The following is a 25,659-nucleotide window of genomic DNA, read 5'->3' as shown; positions in this document are numbered from 1 at the left end:
ACCTCTGTTCTGTTGTTTGTGGAATTTATAGACTGTCACACTGCCTGCAGGGCAGATTATGGGAAGGAGCCATCTTCTAAAAAGCACATCCGTCTCAATAATAGGTTTCTGTAGTGTAGTGGTCATCACATTCGCCTAACACGCGAAAGGTCTTCGGTTCGAAACCGAGCAGAAACAGTGGTTGGATTCTGACAGAAAATGTAAACTCTTTGGCACGCTAGGTGGGTGCATCGCTTATTTCCTTTATATGCTTTTTAATAAGCGTGCACCTAAAGATTTATGTCTGCAACCTGAAGACGTGTTTGTAGTGTAGTGGTTATCACGTTCGCCTCACACGCGAAAAGTCCCCAGTTCATAACTGGGCGGAAACTGTGGGTGATTTTTGCAAAAATTTCGTATGCGATTTTCTGTTGAGCAGGTCAGTACACTTGCAGGGATGTTTGTTGTTTAATCTCTTTAGAAAAGGACAAAAATAAAACAAATGACCATTGAGGTTTCCTGTACAGTAATATAAAATGTTCGGTCTGCCAACAAAATTAGCAGCTTTTTGCCATGTTAAAAACACTGGGCAGTCTATAGTTTCAGTCGCTTTTGAACAAGCGTACGCTAGAAGAGGTGGGAATGAGATCCAAACCAAGTTTCCGTAGTGTAGTGGTTATCACGTTCGCTTTACACGCGAAAAGTCCTCAGTTCAAAATTGGGTGGAAACAAGTGGAGGCATGTTAAATATAAATGCTGCAATTCGCTACAAAACCCTTACTTTTAAGACAGGTGAAGGCCATCGTACCAAGGAGCTGTAGGCAGACTGCCATGCCGAATGACACTAGGTGGGTGCCGTCCAAATCAAGTTTCCGTAGTGTAGTGGTTATCACGTTTGCTTTACACGCAAAAGGTCCTCAGTTCAAAACTGGGCGGAAACAAGTGGATTCATTTTAAATATAAATGCTACAAAACCCTTACTTTTGAGACAGGTGAAGGCCATCGTACCAAGGAGCTGTAGGCAGACTGCCATGCCGAAAGACACTAGGTGGGTGCCGTCCAAATCAAGTTTCCGTAGTGTAGTGGTTATCACGTTCGCTTTACACGCGAAAGGTCCTCAGTTCAAAATTGGGTGGAAACAAGTGGAGGCATGTTAAATATAAATGCTGCAATTCGTTACAAAACCCTTACTTTTAAGACAGGTGAAGGCCATCGTATCAAGGAGCTGTAGGCAGACTGCCATGCCGAATGACACTGGGTGGGTGCCAAATGACCTCTGTTCTGTTGTTTGTGGAATTTACAGACTTTCACACTGCTTGCAGGGCAGATTATGGGAAGGAGCCATCTTCTAAAAAGCACATCCCTCTCAACAATAGGTTTCTGTAGTGTAGTGGTCATCACATTCGCCTAACACGCGAAAGGTCCTCGGTTCGAAACCGAGCAGAAACAGTGGTTGGATTCTGACATAAAATGTAAACCCTTTGGCACGCGAGGTGGGTGCAGCGCTTATTTCCTTTATATGCTTTTTAATAAGCGTGCACCTAAAGATTTATGTCTGCAACCTGAAGACGTGTTTGTTATGTAGTGGTTATCACGTTCGCCTCACACGCGAAAAGTCCCCAGTTCGAAACTGGGTGGAAACTGTGGGTGATTTTTGCAAATATTTCGTATGCGATTTTCTGTTGACCAGGTCAGTACACTTGAAGGGATGTTTGTTGTTTAATCTCTTTAGAAAAGGACAAAAATAAAACAAATGAACATTGAGGTTTCCTGTACAGTAATATAAAATGTTCGGTCTGCCAACAAAATTAGCAGCTTTTTGCCATGTTAAAAACACTGGGCAGTCTATAGTTTCAGTCGCTTTTAACAAGCGTACGCTAGAAGAGGTGGGAATGAGATCCAAACCAAGTTTCCGTAGTGTAGTGGTTATCACGTTCGCTTTACACGCGAAAGGTCCTCAGTTCAAAATTGGGTGGAAACAAGTGGAGGCATGTTAAATATAAATGCTGCAATTCGCTACAAAACCCTTACTTTTAAGACAGGTGAAGGCCATCGTACCAAGGAGCTGTAGGCAGACTGCCATGCCGAATGACACTAGGTGGGTACCGTCCAAATCAAGTTTCCGTAGTGTAGTGGTTATCACGTTTGCTTTACACGCAAAATGTCCTCAGTTCAAAATTGGGCGGAAACAAGTGGATGCATTTTAAATATAAATGCTACAAAACCCTTACTTTTGAGACAGGTGAAGGCCATCGTACCAAGGAGCTGTAGGCAGACTGCCATGCCGAATGACCTCTGTTCTGTTGTTTGTGGAATTTACAGACTGTCACACTAGTAGTTATAACCATTCGGCTTATGTCAAAATGATTTATGACCCTATGATTGACATGTGGGCGGGGCTAACCTTTGACCTTCCGGAGGGTGTTCCGGAGGTCCTTTGATGTAGGGATTAACCTTTGACCTTCCGGAGGGGTTGTTCCGGAGGTCGCTTAATTTAGGGATTAACCTTTGACCTATCGATCGATCAAGTTGACAGTTGTCTTTACCCTATTGACCTTTGTATGATATATGAAGTTGCCAGTTGTCTTTGCCAGTTGTCTTTGCCCCATTGATTTTGACCTATTGACCCCGGGGGGAAATAACTTCTTGGTGTGGGAAATCCCCTCCGTGTCAGGGTGAGAAAATTATTTTTCTAATGTCGCATATAGATTAGAATAGATTAGAATTACAAATGTAAAATCATCTTACCGTTTCACTATGGTGAAGAATTGGATTAAAGTTGACAGTCTCCGCACTGTGTGTGTGTGCGTCTGTATGCGAGTGTGTGCGTGTCATCCGATATCCTGGCATTCCTGAGCACGCTATATAAATGGGGATAGTGAGAAAAGGTTTTTCTAATACTCTCACACTAAAGTTGAAAAGCATGCTGCTCCTTTGAAAGTATATGAATGAAATATTTATAAAATTTACATTTAGTCATTTACAATTTTCACACTAACTAAAGTTGAACACATTGATCTTTTAAAAAGTATATAAATGATTATAAAAAATCTTTTCAAAACAAAAATAAATATCTTACTAAAAATCTACTGAAGCAGTCATTTCAGATTAAATAAGTTTAAAGTTTTTAAACACTCTGTGTTTTGACACTCTGTGATTCAGAGTGGTGGAGGAATGTGTGTGTGTGTGTGTGTGTGTGTGTGTGTGTGTGTGTGTGTGTGTGTGTGTGTGTGTGTGTGTGTGTGTGTGCGTGTGTGTTTCATGACACCCTCCCTCCCCTCAGTCTCTCAAACACCAGCGCATGACAGCAATGGTCTCCGCGCTAAGTGTGTGCGTCTGTCTGTGAGTGAGACACCACCCTATTCCTGCACCCCCTGCTGGGGGGTGAAAGTGAGAAAATATCTCCCAGTAACTAAAGTTGAACAACATTGTTCATTTAAAAGTATATAAATAAAATGCTTGCATCATTCATTGTAAATAAATAATATTCCAATTATAGCAGTCCAAAAATAAAAATCATCTTCCATTTAGACTGTTGAAGAAGCTATACAGTATGAACGGATGATCAGAAATAAAATCATAACGTATTTCATGCAGTTTACGAACCGATGACAAAAATAAAAATCAGCTTACCGTTTCAGAGTACTGAAGAATTGGATTAAAGTTGACACTCAAAGCGCTAAGTGTGTGTGTGCTTGCAACACTGGGAGATGTATCCATGGACCGTCTTTAGCACCTGTTGTTTTCACGATTCATACTAATTTATGGTCGCGAGCATATCCTGAAAAACAACAACTGTATAGAAAAGACTCAAAGGAGCCGGTACCGCTGTACGTGCCACTTCACCCTACCGATACGCTTTCCAATTAAAAAAAATCGTATCTCAAGAGAGGAGTGTCTCTTTTGTGACAGTTTTGACCTTCTATCCGTGAAATACGGCGACAAATGTTGGATAGATCCCTGAGAACGACCTCTCTGTGAACTCGCCTGTACCATTCATAGAACACACGCGCCATCTAGCCGACACACATAGTTATATCTTTCCCATACATTTTCACTGCATCTCAGAATGTATATATATATATATATAGATGACGGCTCGAACCCTGGCAAACCATATCTTGTCCAAACTTCAAGACTGCACAGCTCAACTCATCAACATGCAAAACAGTGAGTATTTTCTCTTTGTAATTCTTTTATGCTATGGTGTTTTAAAGATTGTTTTTTCACATAGGGTGTGAAACAATAGATGTGAATTTTTAAATATGTAAAATTATATTAATAAAGTATGATTTTTAAAAATATCTGGGTACAGATATTAAGTATCATAAACTATGATTTTAAAAATATCAGTCTGCATATGTACATTTTAAAAAATCACATCAGTCTTTATTTCCATGCTTATGGGGTTATGCTACGGTGATTTAAATATTGTTTTCACATGGTGAAAAACAGTAGATATGATTTTTAAATAAGTAAGATTATATTCATAAAAGTTTGAAATTTAAAAATATGGAACATTGGTGTTTTTTTTGTTTTGTTTTTTAAATCACACCAGTCTGCATACCCATGCTTATGGGGTTATGCTACGGTGATTTAAATATTGTTTTCACCTAGGGTGAAAAACAGTAGATATGATTTTTAATAATATGCAACATCACATTCATTTATCATAAAGTTTGATTTTTAAAATATGGACCATTGGTGATTTTAAACCAAATCAGTCTGCATATCCATGCTTATGTGTATTAATATGGATTATCATCGGATGTACTGCTTATGTGAAACTTTTTATGTGAAAAAGCTTTTATTATGAAAATCATGGATCAGCCGTCGGCTTACCGCAACATACTTCACTCTTCTACGAATGCTATTTGTGTGTTATAATGCAGCGCTATCTTTTAATGTGAAAAGACGGTGATATATACAGCGTTATAATTTAGTAAACCGATCTTTCGGATAGCTAACCATGCGGCATGGTGATAGAACATGTGTGTTGGTTAGCATCTCGTGCTACGCTGCTAACGGATCTCACACATTGTTATGGGCGCTATATCATTTTGCTTTTGTCTGTATATGTTTCAGAAAAACATTGCTGATGCTTCTGACGGTATACTGGTATATATTTTACCAAATAATCATCGTTTTAAACACTTTCTGAAGCGTCACATTCAGGTATGGAATGGATATGGTTGCCCATGAGTTCAAACAACATCCAGTTCACAGACAAATAGCGCCCCCACAGGCCCGGAGTTCAAACAACATCCAGTTCACAGACAAATAGCGCCCCCACAGGCCCGGAGTTCAAACAACATCCAGTTCACAGGCAAATAGCGCCCCCACCAGTCCCGGAGTTCAAACAACATCCAGTTCACAGGCAAATAGCGCCCCCACCAGTCCCGGAGTTCAAACAACATCCAGTTCACAGGCAAATAGCGCCCCCACCAGTCCCGGAGTTCAAACAACATCCAGTTCACAGGCAAATAGCGCCCCCACCAGTCCCGGAGTTCAAACAACATCCAGTTCACAGGCAAATAGCCCCCCCTAGTGCCCTGAAATGATATACAATGCACTCCTTACTGTGATAGGTCATCCTATGGTTGGAGATGATTTTGTTTAGAGCAAATTGTTTTAATCTAGCTATTTAAATGCTGATGTGATGTATTTAAATTTTCCAAGTTGTATGATTCATAAATTATAGGTGTGTGTGTGTGTGTGTGTGTGTGTGTGTGTGTGTGTGTGTGTGTGTGTGTGTGTGTGCGCGTCATCAACCATATAAAACGGCCCCACCAGGCGGCTTCAAATCATAATATGTTTTTCCCCCTCAGATTCAAACGTCGAGCGGAACGCCTTTGATGCCATTAATTCATGTGAGAACTTATTTTCTATTCTTTATAAATTAAATGTACCAATTTTTATGCGTCTTTATTTATTAATTTTAATTTATTTTAAGTTTTACTTATTTTTAATTCGTAGTGGCTACGCATGGGTTTGATGGAGACAGCACTGCCAATGGTAAGAACAAGATCCACCTTCAACGTAATGTTTTACGTTTAAGGAAATCTAACGTTTTATTTATTTTATAGATTTCATCCAATTCGTCACACAGCCTGGATTCCCGGTGGTCGACCTTACTGAAGACGAGAATGAACAAGACACCATCGTCGTAACAGATAGGCGAGACATAGTCGGAGATCAAATAGTTCCTACCCCCACAGCTTTAGACCAACCAAAGAAAAAGACTAGAAAAACGAATTATTCTGTACCCCCATTTAGTCCTGAGCTATTTAATGGTGAGGCTATCTACATGTATTAAAATTTAAACTCAAATTTGTCATACCATTATGATTGATTGTTATATTTCCATACATCAGGTTCGGATAGAATCCATGATGATGATGATGACGATGTGACTGACTGGGGTGTGGCTCAACTCCACGCTTGGGATCAGAGCTCTTGGACGAGCGAGCGTGGCGAAGCGTCGAACGCCGGTCAGACGCCATTTCATTTTCACCAATCGTCGGAAGAGATCGATGTTGAAGAAGTAGCGCTGACCCCTCAACCAGTCGATGAACCATCCAACGATAAGCCTCTGATTCGCCAGCTCATTAATTCAATAGATGCATTTCGCAGTGAGTTTCGTGAGGCGAATGCGGATATAAACAGGAAAATTGATGCAAATTCTGCAAGGCAGGAAGAAAACCATAGCAGAATAGATGCCTTACGTAACGAGCTACGATCCTTTCAGCCAGAGATACATAGCAGATTCGATGTTCAGGATCGTTTTTTTCAGAATGTGAGCGATGAAATATTTCACCGCATCCATATTATCCGATTAATCATGGATGAGGATTCTGATATAAACGAGCATATGTCAACGCAACACCATAGTGAAATGCTGCTCAGGCTTCGTCTTCTCCATACCCTCATAGATGAGATGTCTGCTACAATTAATAGTTTACTCACGATCCATTTTGTACCGCGTTAGATCATGTATTGATTGTTATATACACTCTTTGATTTTATACTCTTTGATTTATATTCCTTTTATATACTCTTATTATATTACATGTATACACTATGCTATTTTATCTATGCTCTATGATTTTGTAATATCTCACGTTTTATACTCTGTGATTGTTTTATACTCTGTGATGTTAGTCTGAATTTCAAAAATGGATGGATCAAAATACTTCTTTACAGACGCTCGTCAATCAGACCAATCTGACACAGAACTGTCTCCGGATGAGCTTGAAACGATAAGTATGCTTCCAGATTCTTTAGAACAGTATCTTAATGTAGAATCGTCACACCAATCTGCTGATTTGGATCTTTTTGAATTAGCCGTAAATCCAAATATGAATCTCTATGACCCACCCATACAACACGGTGCAGGGTTAAATACCGCCGAACCACCCCCAGATCCTGACGACGATAGTGTAGAACATCCTACCGACGATGATAATACTTTCCGCGAAGGTAATCCTCCTACACATGAGCGATTAAGTCCCCTCGACATTGATGCGTTGATTCGCCGGGGTGGGTTCGTTAACGGATATCACGTTTTACCACGACCTCGTTTCAATAGCGTATCGTTGAGAAGGAGCATGAATCTGAGAGTCATCAACTCTGCAGATCTGGCCGATTATCATCGTTACTTACACGACACACTGAGCGGGATTGTTACTTTTGCTAGAGATTTTGGTGGGGATGTACCCGTGATTAATTTGACCGTGTCAGCCTCCAGTCTACAAATACCCATCAGCGCTGTTTTAACCGATGGAAATAATTATGACCCCAATTTGCTTTACGACCAAATTGAAAAAGTTTTACAGAGCAACGATCAGTTATTATCGGACCAGGCCGTTGAGATAGAAGCTACCGTTGTTATGAACAGGCAAGGAGGTGGGGGTCAACGACGTAAACTTATGGATCTGGCCATTGGTGAGGTGATCAAAAGAAAAAAAACAGTTTATTTTGCCCCACAAATATTTCGAATAATTTGTGCTTCTCCATTTGTCTCGCCCGTTTTCTTAACCCACAACACCCGAGACCGAGTTAGAAAATCTGGCTACCACCATCCAAAACAGTGCAGGCTTCTCAATCCAAGATCCAATCGCTTTTAGCGACATAGCCTCATTTGAACGAGCTCTAGGCATTAAAATTGTCGTATTTCACAGATCTAACGCAGCTGTCTTAGAAACGTACAAAACTTGTGATGAACCCCATCCGAAAACGGTGTTCCTCTATCACCATAACGATCATTACTACATGATAACGAGTTTGACAGGGTTCATCGGTTCGGAATACGTATGCGAATTTTGTTACAAAAGTTACACCAGTCGCAGAGACCATCGATGCAAACACGTCTGTAACGTATGCTTCGACTCAGAATGTTACACCTACCCTAAAACGACCATACACTGTCTAGATTGCATGCGTTACTGTAAATCGAGCTATTGCTTCGAAATGCATAAAAAAAACCCACCTCCGGGTCACGAAAACCCCGCCTGTGATCTTATAAAATACTGTAAACTATGCAACAGACGCTACCAGGTTAAACCGGGAAACAAGAAAACCAAACACGTATGCGCTCCGGACAAATGCGACCATTGTCGCGAAATTCTGGTGGACGAGGGAGAACACCAATGCTTCATACAGCCCCTAGCGCCTAAGGAGTTTTGCGAAAAATACATTTTCTACGATTTTGAAACGCGTTATGAAAATGGGAGGCACGTGGCTAATTTTGTTTGCGCGATCACGTTCCAAGGGGAGAAATTTGTAGCTCGCGGTACAGGCTGTATAGCTAAGCTAATCAAGCGCTTCAGACAGCCGCGATATGAAGCCTGCTGCTTCATTGCTCATTACGCCTCCAGATTTGACTCCTTTCTCATTCTGGAGTATTTCTGCAAAGCTGGGATTGCCATCGAGGTTATCATGCAGGGATGTAAATTAATCCTTATGTATGATGAAACGTTTTCGCAGCGATACCTCGACAGTTATTCATTTTTCCCCGTTTGCCCTAGCCAAAATGCCAGCTGCGTTAGACTTGACGACGACTGAAAAAGGCTACTTTCCACATCTTTTCAACAGAGTGGAAAATGCGAAGTATTTCGGACCTTACCCCGACAAAAAGTTTTACAACTACGATAACATGTCGGATAAAGACCAACAAAAGTTCGATGCCTGGTACAGCACGGTTGAGGGTAAGTTCTTTGACTTTAAGAAAGAACTGTACGAGTACGGCGTTAACGACGTTGTGTTATTACGCGAAGGTTGTATGAAATATCGCCAGTCGTTCATCGAATGCACCAAACTTGACCCTTTCAGTTTTACGACGATCGCTAGTTGTGCGATGGGGATCTTCAAAACACATTTCCTTAAGAAAAATACGCTGGCTCTCACGCATAACAAAGCGTACATCCGACAGAGCAAATGCTATTCATCTGGTTCAATAGAATGGCTGGAGTATGTCAAAAAGACTCGAAACGTCGACCTACACCACGCCTTGAACCATGGCGAAGTATCCTTCGGTAAGTACTTTTTAGACGGTTACTACGAACAGAACGGGTTGAGGTTTGGCTTAGAATACAATGGTTGTGTACACCATGGACACTGCTGTCGCTTTGAACCCCATCAGACACACCCCTTGTCGCGAGTACCTTACGGGGTTCTCAGGAGACAGTTTGACGATAAGGTCGAAATTCTGCAGAAGACGGTTTGCAAATCGAGGTTCTTTGGGAATGCGAATGGAGCAAAATGAAAAAGACCGATCCCTCCGTGATAGAATTTATGGACAATTATTCGGCCCCCGAGAGATTGAAACCGCGAGACACTCTGTTTGGTGGTCGAACTAACGCTTATAAACTCTATCACAAGGTGACCGAAGATGAAAAAATAAGGTATCTCGATTTCACCAGCCTCTACCCCTTTTGCCAGGCTAGGAAAAGCAATCCGATCGATCATCCACAAATCATTTTCAAAGATTTTGAACCGATTGAAAATTATTTCGGCCTTATCAAAGCGACCGTGTACCCTCCCCGCAAATTACTGCACCCGGTTCTCCCTTACAGATGCGAAGGAAAACTCATGTTCCCGTTATGTAGAACTTGCGCTCACGAGCAAAACCAGACCTCAACCTGTACCCACACGGATCAGGAAAGATCGCTGTCGGGCTGTTGGGTCAGCATCGAGCTTTTAAAAGCCGTCGAGAAGGGTTATGTGGTAGCCAAGATAGACGAGGTTTGGCATTTTCCTCAGCGGTCAGACGCATTGTTTGGCGATTATGTCAAAACGTTTCTGCGTTTGAAACAACAAGCGTCAGGGTATCCGTCGAATGTGGTCACGGAGGCTGAGAAAGAGACTTACATCCCTGAGTATTTTGAAAAAGAGGGGGTTCAACTCGACCCCGAAAAGATCAAGTACAACGCCGCCCAGAGGGCAATCACGAAATTGATTCTCAATTCGCTTTGGGGTTGGTTCTCGTTAAGACAGAACCTGCCTCAAACGACTCTGGTGAACGACCCCGAAGATTTCACCAGAATCGTTTTTGGTAATACCGACACACTGTCCTATTTCACATTCGTCTCGGACGACGTAGCTCTCGTTCAGCATAAACCTGACAAAGACGATGTTTGTAAGGCGCACGACGTTAACGTGTTTCTAGGAGCGTTTACAACGGCTCATGCACGACTGGAATTGTACGAATTGATGGACAGACTCGGCGACCGGCTTCTTTACTCAGATACGGACTCCGTCGTCTTTGTGTCTAGGGAGGGGGACTGGGAACCGCCTCTAGGGGATCATTTGGGGGAGCTGACGAGCGAGCTAGACGACGGCGACTTCATAACGTGTTTTTGCACGAGCGGGCCTAAATCTTATGGGTACAAGACGGCCAAAGGTAAGACGTGCATGAAAGCTAAGGGTATAACATTGAATGCAAAAAACTCCCGAGCCATCTGTCTGGAATCCCTGATTGGTCTGGTTGACGGTTATGTGACGTCGCAGGATAGCGCGAAACACATCCTGGCTCACACCGAAAATATTGTGAGGAATAAAAAGACTCTCACATTGCACAACAAATCAGTCGTTAAAAAGTTCAAGGTGGTGTATAATAAACGCAGACTTTTGCCCGATTTCACCACTCTTCCTTATGGCTACTGATCAGGTGATGCACAGAGGGTCTCAGGTTGTTTCCGATTTTGATTTCAGACTTCAACATCCATTTAGTTGTGTTATAAGTGGGCCGTCCAATTCTGGAAAGTCTTATTTTGTAAAACTTTTGTTGGAAAAGGGTTTGACAATAATCTCCAAGAAAATTGAAAACATTGTATGGTTGTATGATTGCTGGCAGCCTTTGTACGACGATGTACTGAAATTGTACGACATTAAATTTGTGCATGGAATACCCGAGAGTCTGAATGACGATGATTTACTCATAAAACAAATCTTCTCATCGTGGATGATTTGATGCAGCAAGCTAGCGCCAACCTGGAACTCCAGCGCGTATTTACGCAATATTGTCACCATCGGAATCTCAGCAGCATCTATATAGTGCAAAATTTATTTGCACAGGGTAAGTCCAGTCGAACCATCAGCTTAAACGCCAATTACATGATTTTGTTTAAAAACCCCAGGGACGTCAATCAGGTAGCGATGCTAGGACGACAAATGTACCCGGGAAACACAAAATACTTTATGGAATGTTATCACGACGCGGTCAACCGATCTTTCGGATACCTATTGATAGACTATAAAGCTAAAACTCCGGAGCAGTACCGTCTCAGAACAGGATTGCTGTCCGACCGTCAAGTGGTTTATATCCCGAAAAAAAGAAGAACGTGATAAATCGTCATGTCCGCCAGACTTTGTAAACATCTGCCGGTGTTAAAACTGCTACATAAAGCGTCTCCTAAACAACGACGTGTTATTTTACAATCGGTGTCCGACGAATTCATTTTATCGCTGTGCGAATTGGCGCTAAACATCCTCTACGGCACGATCCCGGTCAATCGCCAGCAGTACCAAAAACTGAAAAAGAGAAAAGCGGAAATCAAATTTGTGGCCGATAAAAAAATTGGCATAGCGGCCAAGAAACGAGTCATCAACCAAAAGGGCGGCTTCCTTTTACCTTTATTAAGCGTCGCCGTCCCGTTCCTGACAAGCTTGATAGCCAATCGATAGGATGGAGTACGCTGAGAAGATGTATTTAGTCCCGCAGCATCAGCTGGATAAGATGAAAACTGAGAATGTACGCGAGAACATTCAACAGACTGTGGAAAACGATTTGGACGGTGCCATAAGAAATATTTTACATCGCACCGATTTGAATCCGTACGAAAAAGCCAAACTTTACACCAATACCCTAAGCAGGTTTTTGACCATCGTTAGACAAGGGGATCGTGAGAGCGGGGTTTTAACCCTCTCGTTACCCCATAGTGACCCTGAGCCTAAAGATGCGCAAACGCCAGCCGCTCCCCGCACTGCTAATGTTGAAGACGGTGTTGCTGAGGGGGCTGTGGAGGACGAAGTGCTGAAGAATGTCCCTTCGAGAAGCGTGAAAAACAGTAGATACATATTAAACAAGATGTCTAAAGCTAAAGGACTAAGCGGGTGGAACGAATCGGGGGAGTTTGTGTTCAAGGGTAAAGTCGTACCAGGTTCACACATGGTTGATTTGTTAAAAAATGTGACGGCCCCCCAAAAGGTTCGGGATGACCGGAGACCTCTGGGATGGACGGAGTTTCTACAGGCTTTTGGCGAGTTAAACATTCCTTTTTCTACAGTGCCGAATCAACAGGTCAGGAGCGTGATTAAGTCTCTAAAGAGTAAACCCGCCACCCCCGCCACCACACCCGATGTTAGACCTTATAAAAAGGCACGGAAATATTCATGCTACAGGACTCCGAAAGACTCTGTGTTTAAAATATCGACCGGTGATCCGAGGCAATGGTTGGAATTTTAACGAATGTATCTTACGATTAAATAAAGACGATAAAAAATAAAATGTTTTAAGATTTTTTATTTATAGATCAAACACGTTTGCACACAGGATGACATTTTATCATTACACACATGCGGTCTTAATCTCTTCACAAATAGGGATACCATTTTATCATTTTTAATATAATCGTCGGTGTATAGTTTCAACACACGGTCATAGTCACAACCTTTAGTTAAATGATATAGAAAAAACAAACAGTGCTCCCCACAGGTATTGGATGAATAATCCTGGACTTGTCTGTCGGAATATAATACTTGGGGGTGGTTGGTCGCTAGAAAGTGATCGATGCTGGTTGGGAAGCGGGTGCTGTTGGGTGGATTGCCAAAGCTGTCGAAAAAACAAGCGGGCCCCTCTTCGGGTAAATAAACGGCTATCCAATGCTCACCGGGTAGCCGAGCGGGGTCGGTGTTAATGATCCCCATCGCAGGTAAGGTCCTCACAGGTTTTTTGGGTAGTTGATCGCTCGGTAGAACCCCAAGAAAATGTGTTCTGCACGTCATTTTATCCACGATAGCTGTGAGTTGAAGCGTGTTCATCTCTCAATAGTAATCGATCAGCACCTGTCTGCGGTTAGACACTTCAATGAGAGAATCAAAAACGGCGTAAATGATTAAGTTAACGGTATTTGGCAGCGGTTGTCTGAAACGAGCTTCGACTCTGATATTTCCGGACTTGATGAGCGAAATGTGCTAGCCACACTCTTCATCCGGGGTGAGGTTAAACGCATAAAGCGTGTATCCGTTTATGAAATCGTTACTGTCGATACAGAGTGCGCGGTCTTTAAGGTGTCTACCGGTCGCCATCGAAAGCTGATAAAATTCACGCGCCGCCACACCGGCTTCGAAATTAGGTTGTAGAGGTTTAGCGGGGAATTGCTGAGAATCGACGTAGACGGCTAAGAACTCCAGATTGTAATGTTTGAACGCAAATGGATTTTTTGTGTAGGATCCGGTGAATGCATCGTTGTCGACCATGGCGATGATGATAGACTTTGGCAATGTTCCTAAAAACAGATTTTCTTGATTCAGAACACGAGACCCAGTAGGGATTGAGAACGTTTTTAGACAGACCCTGTCGACGGCGTACTTGGCCGTTGTTGACAGTAACGCCTGTGCGTGAGCCAGTCTCACCGGGGGTGATACAGACACTTTCTTGACAAATAGGGATGCCGCCGTTATATTTAATTTGTAAGCAATGTCGTCGCCCCTCATCAGGCAGAATTCATCTTTTGCTCGAATAAATCGCAACTTAACATCCACCCCATTCAGTAAAAGTTTCTCCTGGAAGAATATATCGGCGTGTATGGGGGTAAACAGTTCCACCTCCCTGCTCCGGCTGGTATAGGTCGCCCTCTTTGTCAGTCCCGCGTTATTGCCAGGGGGTTCATGCACATCCATCTGACCCGCCGAATCTTTGTGAAACAACGATGTGGAGAACAGAGATTCCAACGTATCCTTACCGTAGTTGAGCAGACTCTCTATGATACAGCGATAAGGATAGGTGCTTGAGCTTTGAGATATCAGGCGATCACCCAGGGTTATGTCGACTTGCGAAAATATTGTAGCGCCCGGGTAGTTAATGAGTCCAACCCTAGCCAGATGCGGGATATCGTCTCCGTCAGGCTGCGTGATTTTCACCCGTAGATAGAGCATGGTGTTATTGAGATCCATATAATCATCCCCGTTTCCCGCGATAAAAAACTCTATCGGGGCAGAGGGCGAAAGGGCCGATAACGGAGCTACTTCTAAATAGCTGTTTTTCTCGATGATGGTCTGTGTCAGAGGTACCGTAAATAAGTCCAGCTCGGACTTGATGCACTCTCCCGACATACGATGCAGTAACGCCATGTTAGAATATGGTTTTTACCCCTCTCTTGACCGACGCGTTTCGCCTAACAGTCTTCTTACGCTTTCTACGTACGAGTGAGCGTTTGTTTGATACATGTGTTGTTTTCTTCCTTTTCACCCCCGATTGACCACGCCTTCTCACACCGGGAGGTTTGGACGTTCTCTTACGTGCCATGACCATCAGACCAGATCCGCCTTGAGCTTTAGCATCATTGTCGTGGGAACGCATCAATACATTTGAGAAGACGTCGGATACTATATTTTTAGCAGCCGATTTTAGGTGGGGCTTTGCAATGCTGAAGCCTCTTTTTAACAGAGGTACGGCCATCCTGAACAGACCTCTAAAAATACCCCCTAAGCCGCTACCATACATAACCCCTCCCCTGGCATAACCCGGTAAAGCTCCCCCGGCTTGGTTTTGATAGTAGGCGACATAGTCCGGACTCTCTCTAGGTCTATAATGATAATTAATTTTTTGGTTTAAAGTGTAGTTTTACGATGACTTTCCCGTAAGTGAAGGGTACCGGTTTGTTTTGATCGTCCTTAACCTCTATGGTGATGTCAGTGATGTGATCCATGGCGATCGATGCGTAATGCGGCTTGTCGTATCTAGCAATGACCGTCTTGTTGGTTTTACCCGATATATGTACGCATCTCAAAAGGGGTACGTGAGAATCGCCGACCACTGGATATTGGATAATGTCCGTGTAGACGTAGAGTGTGTAGAACCCTGCGTTGATGTCGCATTGATGGGGGGCGTACATCATAATGGTTTTCGTCAAATCTGTTTCTTTATCGTAGCTCGATTGTCCGAGATACCCGCCTTTCGCTAATCCTAAAATAATGCCGAGTCTCCCTCGGAAGTAGAGTGAAACGTTGGGTTTTGCCACCAGAAACAGTTTGTTTTTTATTTCATCATGAGTCAATACCCCATGATTTAGGATAAGTTGATTTATAACACGTACGATGGCGCGAATATTCGGGTAGTACCCTCCAGCTATGTTTAATTGCTTCGCTGTGTTTTTTTTAACCGTATCACCATCCGACGCAATGTTTAGGGTGAAATATCCTTCTTTGTCGTTAAAGCTATACCAACTTCTAGGATATTCGATTTCGACTAGTCCGACTTGCCAGGGTCCTTTCAAGCTTATAGCTTTTGGTAGTCTGGTTGTATAGCTGGATATTCGATTTTGGGGGTAAACCCACGACGATGCATTGCATGGTAGCGTGACGTAGAACCCGTGCTCGTCCATGATGGTATGATCTCATCCGTTATGGTCGATGCGTTTTAAGGAGATTGCAAGTCCACCACAGTTTTTTTATCTACATAGCTGTTGAATTTTGAAGGCCATCCTAGCCATTTCACTAAAACAAGCGTAGGTTTGCCTTGTTTTTTCTGACCTAAAATCTTTTCCACCTTAAAAGATTTGTTTTTACTCACAATTATTTTTTGCAGCTCTTTTTCATAAAAAAACCCTTCAAGGACTTCGCCGTCATAATCGCTGAGTCTGTAGACCGGGGGTTGGCGCGGGATACATGAGGATACAGTGAAAAACACTTCTGTGTAGTTCTGCTCATAACCTTTGGCAAACGGACCTCTCACTTTAGAAATCCTGACGACGTCGCCGACTTTGAACTTTAATACGGGTTTCTCGGTCTTATTCTTCTTTACATCCCCATACAAGTTTTGAAACACTTGACCCTCATTGACTCTGCTGACGTCCACGGGTCTCATTCTGATACTGCGATGATAACTGGTATTGTACCCTTGAATAATGTCCTGTAAAACATCTATGTATCGTCGTGAATTGGTAGCCGTTAAAAATCTCCACATGCGACTTTTTAACGTTCTATTAAATCGTTCAACGACGCTGGCTTTCAAATCGGTAGCGGTAGCGAAATGATTAATGTCATGCTTTTTCATGAGATTTTGAAAATGTTTGTTAAAAAATTCCTTCCCCTGATCCGTCTGCAATTTCTGTGGGACACGCCCCTCTTCGAGTATAGACTCGAACGCTTTGGTAACCTCAACCCCGCTCTTATTCTTCAACACCCTGGTCCACGCGTGTTTGGTGAAAACGTCCACGCAGGTCAGCAGATATTTATGACCGTCATTATCCTTGGCATAAGCGGTCATGTCGACCAGATCAGCCTGGAACTGAGTATCGATTCCGTATACAACCACCCTATTTCGTTTGTATTTTATCGGCGCTGTTTTGTGTAATGTGTAAGCATCCTCACCAGCCAGCCATTCTGAAACCTGTTTATCGCTTAGGCGGACTCCGCTATCTTTTAAGACGGCATCTTTTAATCGTTTTTTACCCCCTAAAGAACCTGGGTTGGACGGTGTATAATAAGCCTTTTTCATGAGCTCGGACATGATGATGATGATGTTTCACCCGCTGTGAAAGAATGAGAGGTACGGATGATTTGAATCAATCTTTTATTAAAAAAATATGGATATAATGACGTTACAGAATATACAGGCTAAGTAAAAATGGTTATAATGACATGTCTGTACACGCTAGGTAAAAAAAATGAATATAATACAACAAACATTAAGTAAAAATGGATATAATCATGCTACATGCACACTCAAGGTTAAAATGAATATAATACAACATAGTAAAAAAATGGATATAATGACGTTACAGTCTAAGTAAAACGGATATAATACAACGGTCTAATCACAATCTAGCCAGAATAAAAAGTCGCGGAACACAAACATGTTTCTGTTTAGGACATAATCGGTAAACAGTTCAATAATTTGGTCGACGTTGTTAATCAATTGACGACGTTCGACCATCTCCTCATCATCAGTGTCTAACCCCTTTGACTTTTTGACCAAATGGATACATACATCAACTACAAACGTGAACATGGATAACGTATCATAGACACCGATGTCAGACTGTGAACCGTACAGCCAATCGAGAACCTGTTTTATCACATAGAATACTTGTTCGTCATCGTCAAGACATGCGGAGATCATAGAGCACCATGTATTGTTACGACCCAGACCTCTTACATTTATCATCATTTTCTTGAGATTGGTCTCACGTGTACTGTCGTCATCATCACGTAAAATTTCAAACGGGGAATCGGATGCGTCCTCAATAATCTTGTTCATAAGACCGATGATCTGGTCTTTGTAATGATCTTTAAACATGGATGCTATAAAGTGTGTTATACTCCCCACAACGCCCATGTCGGAGGAGGTTTGGTCACTCCCCATTCACGATGGAGAGACCTTCCCAGAGATCAACGACGTCGTAGATGATCTCCTTGCAGGGTTTGTCCAGAAGTCTCCCCCTGATTTCTTCTAGCTTGGCTGTGATGAATGGTTCGTCTTTTAATTCATGCAGAATACCCCCGACTGTTCCTTGAATACGGTGGGGTCGAGATTTTAACCCACACCGGTTGAGGATAATAGTAATGATGGTATGAAAATTGGGTTTAAACAGCTTGCCTGACAGTTCATCAAAGTGTGTGTCGAAGAAGTAGTTGGGAGGGTCAAACAGGCAGGAATGCTGCAGCTGGCTAGGATGATCAATCCCACACCCCTCACATTCCTCCTTGAGCTTATCACCAATGAGATGTTGCAACAGCACCACGACCGCTGCTTTTATGATTTTGAATCCAACGTCGCTGAAACATCCGTCTGTAGCATCTAAATTGGGTTTAGCATCGGGGTCGTTGCGTCCGTCGGACTCGTAAGTCAGGTTGTGAGATCCAAGCTTTTTGTTGGATGGTGGTGAAGGTTTAGTGCAAGCGCAGTCGCACTCGATCTCCAAATCCCAGTCTAAGCGACGTTTGGTAGTTTTAGTCTGAGCCCAGTCGTTTTCAAAGCACGGTGCCAAGGCTATGCGACGTCTGGTAGTTTTGGCCGGGGGCCAGTCTTTGTGGAGACCCGATGGTCCGGCGTCGTCGGTCAGAATATGGTCGGTCACGCTATCGTCAGGGTCGAGAATGTTGCCGAAAGAGATACCGCAGCTGCACACGTGTGTGGGTTCTGGACCTCCGTCTTCAGCCATGGTTTATATGTGTTTGCTCGGGAGGGTCTGGTCGCTGGAATTTATGAGGTTGTAGAAGAGGGCGGAACGTTCTAGAATTTTAACCACGGTTTATAAAGACGCTTGGGAGGGTCTGACAGTCGAGCTTTAGGATGACTGTAGTGAATGGGCGTGGATGGCTTAGTAAACGAACTGCTGCGCGCGCATCTCTCGGGGTGGAACAGCAGCACTTTGATTTTGTTGTATCCGTCGTGCAGGTCACACAATTTGAACATTTTGTTGATGGCTGAAAAAACACTAGTCAGCAGATTCAGATCGCACCAATTGAACACAAATTGCATTTCGTACAGATCGTGATGCTCGTTAGGCCGGATAACTCCTGATCGAGTGCTGTCTAGCTTTGTCTTGTCTTTACAGCAGAATATGTAGACAGAATCATTCGGCTTCTTTTTAGTATGGTCACCTACCACACGGTACCGGGTGTTTGGGCTTACACCGTCCCACTCGGCAGTGTACAAAGGCTCTTCGCCGATGTCGTGCAGATCCTTCCAGACAAACGTGTAAAATAGAGTCCAGTCTTTTTCAGGAAATACAACACACGGATCTTCCCCAGGCTGAAACTCACCCACGCCGTCGGCGGTGTAGAGTATAACAATTCGTGAGGGTTTATGAAATTTGTACCCGAATACACGGTTACTACACATCATATATTCAGCTTGAGTCCATTCCGAAGTTTCATGGAGAAAGTTTGTCAAACGGACGTGTCCAATGGCCTTTCTCGGTGCCATAGTCAGACTTTCCATCATCTTGCTGGTCAGCGCCATCTCTGGGGTTTTAGGGGAGGATGAACCATCCATGCTCATGTAGCTCATGGTTCTCTTTCTGGTCTGGCTACAACACACAGTCCCTATTTATATAGCGTGCTCAGGAATGCCAGGATATCGGATGACACGCACACACTCACAGACAGACGCACACACACACAGTGCGGAGACTGTCAACTTTAATCCAATTCTTCACCATAGTGAAACGGTAAGATGATTTTACTTTTGTAATTCTAATCTATTCTAATCTATATGCGACATTAGAAAAATTATTTTCTCACCCCGACACGGAGGGGATTTCCCACACCAAGAAGTTATTTCCCCCCGGGGTCAATAGGTCAAAATCAATGGGGCAAAGACAACTGGCAAAGACAACTGGCCACTTCACATATCATACAAAGGTCAATAGGGTAAAGACAACTGTCAACTTGATCGATCGATAGGTCAAAGGTTAATCCCTAAATTAAGCGACCTCCGGAACAACCCCTCCGGAAGGTCAAAGGTTAATCCCTACATCAAAGGACCTCCGGAACACCCTCCGGAAGGTCAAAGGTTAGCCCCGCCCACCTGTCAATCATAGGGTCATAAATCATTTTGACATAAGCCGAATGGTTATAACTACTCACACTGCTTGCAGGGCAGATTATGGGAAGGAGCCATCTTCTAAAAAGCACATCCATCTCATCAATAGGTTTCTGTAGTGTAGTGCTCATCACATTCGCCTAACTCGCGAAAGGTCCTCGGTTTGAAATCGAGCAGAAACAGTGGTTGGGGTCTGACAGAAAATTTATCCTGTTTGCCACGCTAGGTGAGTGTAGCGCTCATTTCCTTTATACGCTTTTTAACTCTCTTGGGTCGTTTTTTTTCCACATAGCAGCAACATAGACTTAAAATACTCCGTCATTTTACGTCATATAAATAAAATCAATACATGATTATAAACTATAGAGGGTCTTCCTTTTTTGTGTACACTCACATTAACATCAAAACCGTGTGCTTTTGTAAAATGAAGAAAATAAACAGGGTGTGCTTTCTGCCTCTCTGTCTCCGTTAAATTTTTTTCTGGTGCACGTCTCTAAACTTAAACAAAGCTCAGCGAATACTATTCACACAAGCACGAGCAATATATCTTTATAATCATTTAAGTTTGTACTTTTAAAATATCTAATTCAAAACTAAAATAAATATTCTCTGTTTATGTAATCTATTAAAAAAGAGAGAGGTGTCAGCCGATCTCATTATCGTTCTCTTAGCTCATTATTCTGCTAATCTGACACGCCCACGGAGAGCGCGCGGTATTCAAACGCAAATGATCTGAAGCAACACATGCAAAGTGTCAACGCCCCTCATAAACGCGATAACACAACAAATGTAATCATCAGATTAATGTAGCCTACTATTTCTTCTTGCGAGGCTGTGTGAGGAGTAATCCTGGGACATTTACCTCAGAACATGTGCTGTTTTTTTTTCATTCCGAGGAGCAACGGATCCATCTGATAAGTAAGTTCTTTATTATTATTGTTCTAATCGCGATATCATAGTGTATGTAAACCGCAAAAAGACTGTTTAAATATTAATCGCGTCTGTGTGTGAATGAATGAACTGAACAGTTTTTACCAAACCCTATTGCTATACTTAGATGAGTGAAAATCGACTGAAATATGTTGAAATAACGTTAAAATGTCTTTGTATTAGCAACGTATTAAACTGCAAATTAAAATTTATGCCCTAATATAGGCTCATAAAAACAACAAACGATATGCCTATGTTACAGACGAAATATGAAAGACAACATTTTGTTGACTAGTTTTGGATAGATTATTAACTGTTTAATGTAAAATATGCTACTGCCACATTGAATAAGCTTTTGTTCACCAATTTCTGCTCAAATGTTATATATTACGCTATGTTTGTTTTGTCAAAAATAAAGTCATCAAGTAGGATGCTATTATAGTGTTTGTTCCAATGTAGGCTTTATTCAAACTAATGAATCCTTAACTATGAAATATGTATGATAAAATGTATAATTTAGTTTTTACAAAGAAATATGAAATATCCATCTGAGAAGTAAGTTTTTTTATTATTGTTCTAATCGCGATATCATAGTGTATGTAAACTGCAAAAAGACTGTTTAAATATGAATCGCGTGTGTGAATGAATGAACTGAACAGTTTTTACCAAACCCTATTGCTATACTGAGATGAGTGAAAATCGACTGAAATAGGTTGAAATAACGTTAAAATGTCTTTGTATTAGCAACGTATTAAACTGCAAATTAATATTTATATGCCCTAATATAGGCTATCATAAAAACAACAAACAATATGCCTATGTTACAGAAGAAATATGAAAGACAACATTTTGTTGACTAGTTTTAAATAGATTATTAACTGTTTACTGTAGCCTAAACTATAGACTCTTGCCACATTGAATAAGCTTTTGTTCACCAATTTCTGCTCAAATGTTAAATATATTAGGCTATGTTTGTTTTGTCAAAAATAAAGTCATCAACTAGGATGCTATTATAGTGTTTGTTCCAATGTAGGCTTTATTCAAACTAATGAATCCTTAAATTTGAAATATGTATGATAAAATGTACACTTTAGTTTTTACAAAGAAATATTACACTTGAAATATTGTTATTTTAATTGTTGCTGTAATTGTAACCTTTTTAATAAAATAGCAAATAATATATTTACAAGGTAGATGTAAACAAAATCTTAAAAGGTCAATATAAGCCTTCTCTTCAAATTATTTGTATTGTGTTTTATTAGTGACAAATTTGGGGAGAGGATACATATTCAAAACTTTCTGAAAATACAGTATGAGAATTAACTACACAATTACTAGAAATGTTCACCTTGGATATTATACAATTTGCAAGCAAAAATACAAGTGGAAAAATACTATTTTTTATAGATGTTTCCAACTGTGAACCAATTTTGTAGTATATATACACATTTCTTTTCTTGTGTCCTTGTATTCTTTCTTGTGGCTCAGTGACACACCTGTGGAAAGCTCATTATGCGGCTCATTAAGCAGGTCTTTTGTCTTCACAGGTGTGAATCAGACCATTATACATGAGTCACGCCCATTTCGCATATTGCCTTTCCAAACAAAAAGTGTTTTACTAAATTTAAATCAATGTATTGTTTTATGTGAATGATTTGGAAGGATGATTTTCAGATCATTTTGAAGCAAAAATCCTAGGCGAGAACATCAATTAGTCAAAAGTCTTGTGGACACATATTTAGTATGTGTTTTGTGGCCTTATTTCAGAGACTTTAAGTTTTAGTTTTTTCAATAACCATGCATAAACAATATTCTCTCAAAAATACAAACATGTACATACATCTTGCTAACATATTATGGTAGCCCTGTTTGTGCTATATAGAGTGAATTTACACCTTTGCCATTAACATGTTTATAAATAACTGAAAAAAGCTCAAATGTTAGAGCATGTCAGAACACCTCCAGAACCCCAAAAACACTTTGGACCCCAGAGGGTTAACAAGCGTGCACCTAAAGATTTATGTCTGCCACCTGAAGACGTGTTTCCGTAGTGCAGAGGTTATCACGTTCGCCTCACACGCGAAAAGGTCCCAAGTTCGAAACTGGGTGGAAACAGTGGGTGGTTTTTGCAAAAATTTCGTATGCGATTTTCTGTTGAGCAGGTCAGTACACTTGCAGGGATGTTTGTGGTTTAATCTCTTTAGAAAAGGACAAAAATAAAACAAATGACCGTTGAGGTTTCCTGTACAGTAATAAAAAATGTTTGGTCTGCAAACAAAATTAGCAGCTTTTTGCCATTTTTAAAACACTGGGCAGTCTATAGTTTCAGTCGCTTTTGAACAAGCGTACCCCAGAAGCGGTGGGACTGACGTCCAAATCAAGTTTCGGAAGTTAAGTGGTTATCACGTTTGCTTTACACGCGAAAGGTCCTCAGTTCAAAACTGGGCGGAAACAAGTGGATGCGTTTTAAATATAAATGCTGCAATTCGCTACAAAACCCTTACTTTTGAGACAGGTGAAGGCCATCGTACCAAGGAGCTGTAGGCAGACTGCCATGCCGAATGACACTAGGTGGGTGCCGAATGACCTCTGTTCTGTTGTTTGTGGAATTCACAGACTGTCACACTGCTTGCAGAGCAGATTATGGGAAGGAGCCATCTTCTAAAAAGCACATGCACCTCATCAATAGGTTTCTGTAGTGTAGTGGTCATCACATTCGCCTAACACGCGAAAGGTCCTCGGTTCGAAACCGAGCAGAAACAGTGGTTGGATTCTGACAGAAAACTTTAACTCTTTTCCACGCTAGGTGTGTGCAGCGCTCATTTCCTTTATATGCTTTTTAATAAGCGTGCACCTAAAGATTAATGTCTGCAACCTGAAGACGTGTTTGTAGTGTAGTGGTTATCACGTTTGCCTCACACGCGATAAGTCCCCAGTTCGAAACTGGGCGGAAACTGTGGGTGATTTTTGCAAAAAATTCGTATGCGATTTTCTGTTGAGCAGGTCAGTACACTTGCAGGGATGTTTGTGGTTTAATCTCTTAGAAAAGGACAAAAATAAAACAAATGACCATTGAGGTTTCCTGTACAGTAATATAAAATGTTCGGTCTGCCAACAAAATTAGCAGCTTTTTGCCATGTTAAAAACACTGGGCAGTCTATAGTTTCAGTCGCTTTTGAAAAAGCGTACCCTAGAAGCGGTGGGACTGACGTCCAAATCAAGTTTCTGAAGTGTAGTGGTTACCACGTTTGCTTTACACGTGAAAGGTCCTCAGTTCAAAACTGGGTGGAAACAAGTGGATGCATTTTAAATATAAATGCTGCAATTCGCTACAAAACCCTTACTTTTGAGACAGGTGAAGGCCATCGTACCAAGGAGCTGTAGGCAGACTGCCATGCCGAATGACCTCTGTTCTGTTGTTTGTGGAATTCACAGACTGTCACACTGCTTGCAGAGCAGATTATGGGAAGGAGCCATCTTCTAAAAAGCACATGCCATGATATCACGTTCGCTTTACACGCAAAGGTCTTCAGTTCAAAACTGGGCGGAAACAAGTGGAGGCATGTTAAATATAAATGCTGCAATTCGATACAAAACCCTTACTTTTAAGACAGGTGAAGGCCATCGTACCCAGGAGCTGTAGGCAGACTGCCATGCCGAATGACCTCTGTTCTGTTGTTTGTGGAATTCACAGACTGTCACACTGCTTGCAGAGTAGATTATGGGAAGGACCCATCTTCTAAAAAGCACATGTGCCTCATCAATAGGTTTCTGTAGTGTAGTGTTCATCATGTTTGCCTAACACGAGAAAGGTCCTCTGTTCGAAACCGAGCAGAAACAGTGGTTGGATTCTGACAGAATATTTAAACTGTTTGCCACGCTAGGTGGTAGCAGCGCTCATTTCCTTTATATGCTTTTTAATAAGCGTGCACCTAAAGATTTATGTCTGCAACATGAAGACGTGTTTCCGTAGTGTAGTGCTTATCACGTTCGCCTCACACGCGAAAGGTCCCCAGTTCGAAACTGGGCGGAAACTAAGGGTGGTTTTTGCAAAAATTTCGTATGCGATTTTCTGTTGAGCAGGTCAGTACACTTGCAGGGATGTTTGTGGTTTAATCTCTTTAGAAAAGGACAAAAAGAAAACAAATGACCATTGAGGTTTCCTGTACAGTAATATAAAATGTTCGGTCTGCCAACAAAATTAGCAGCTTTTTGCCATCTTAAAAACACTGGGCAGTCTATAGTTTCAGTCGCTTTTGAACAAGCGTACGCTAGAAGAGGTTGGAATGAGATCCAAACCAAGTTTCCGTAGTGTAGTGGTAATCACGTTTGCTTTACACGTGAAAGGTCCTCAGTACAAAATTGGGTGGAAACAAGTGGAGGCATGTTAAATACAAATGCTGCAATTTGCTACAAAAACCTTACTTTTAAGACAGGTGAAGGCCATCGTATCAAGGAGCTGTAGGCAGACTGCCATGCCG

The 25,659-nt window shown here is 41.8% G+C and overlaps 1 protein-coding gene and 5 non-coding genes across 6 annotated transcripts; 5 read left to right on the top strand and 1 right to left on the bottom strand.

Annotated features, from left to right (window-relative positions):
* The first annotated feature begins 104 nt into the window (after positions 1 to 104).
* On the top strand, positions 105 to 177 carry trnav-aac (transfer RNA valine (anticodon AAC)). The gene has a single exon. It is a non-coding gene; the product is annotated as a tRNA-Val (tRNA).
* A 670-nt stretch (positions 178 to 847) lies between these two features.
* trnav-uac (transfer RNA valine (anticodon UAC)) lies at positions 848 to 920 on the top strand. The gene has a single exon. It is a non-coding gene; the product is annotated as a tRNA-Val (tRNA).
* Positions 921 to 1,355: 435 nt separating this feature from the next.
* Positions 1,356 to 1,428, top strand: trnav-aac (transfer RNA valine (anticodon AAC)). Its single transcript has one exon. It is a non-coding gene; the product is annotated as a tRNA-Val (tRNA).
* Positions 1,429 to 13,671: 12,243 nt separating this feature from the next.
* LOC143719435 (uncharacterized protein F54H12.2-like) lies at positions 13,672 to 14,829 on the bottom strand. The gene has a single exon (XM_077209784.1). The coding sequence runs from the start codon at positions 14,827 to 14,829 to the stop codon at positions 13,672 to 13,674; it is 1,158 nt and encodes a 385-aa protein (XP_077065899.1).
* A 9,038-nt stretch (positions 14,830 to 23,867) lies between these two features.
* trnav-aac (transfer RNA valine (anticodon AAC)) lies at positions 23,868 to 23,940 on the top strand. Its single transcript has one exon. It is a non-coding gene; the product is annotated as a tRNA-Val (tRNA).
* A 1,201-nt stretch (positions 23,941 to 25,141) lies between these two features.
* On the top strand, positions 25,142 to 25,214 carry trnav-cac (transfer RNA valine (anticodon CAC)). The gene has a single exon. It is a non-coding gene; the product is annotated as a tRNA-Val (tRNA).
* The last annotated feature ends 445 nt before the right edge of the window (positions 25,215 to 25,659 follow it).

The sequence above is a fragment of the Siphateles boraxobius genome, unplaced genomic scaffold (assembly GCF_051911475.1).
Source record: "Siphateles boraxobius isolate OS27281-9 unplaced genomic scaffold, OSU_SipBor_1 63, whole genome shotgun sequence".
In the NCBI taxonomy this organism is placed as follows: Eukaryota; Metazoa; Chordata; class Actinopteri; order Cypriniformes; family Leuciscidae; genus Siphateles; species Siphateles boraxobius.
This window is presented reverse-complemented; position numbering and strand designations above follow the sequence as displayed.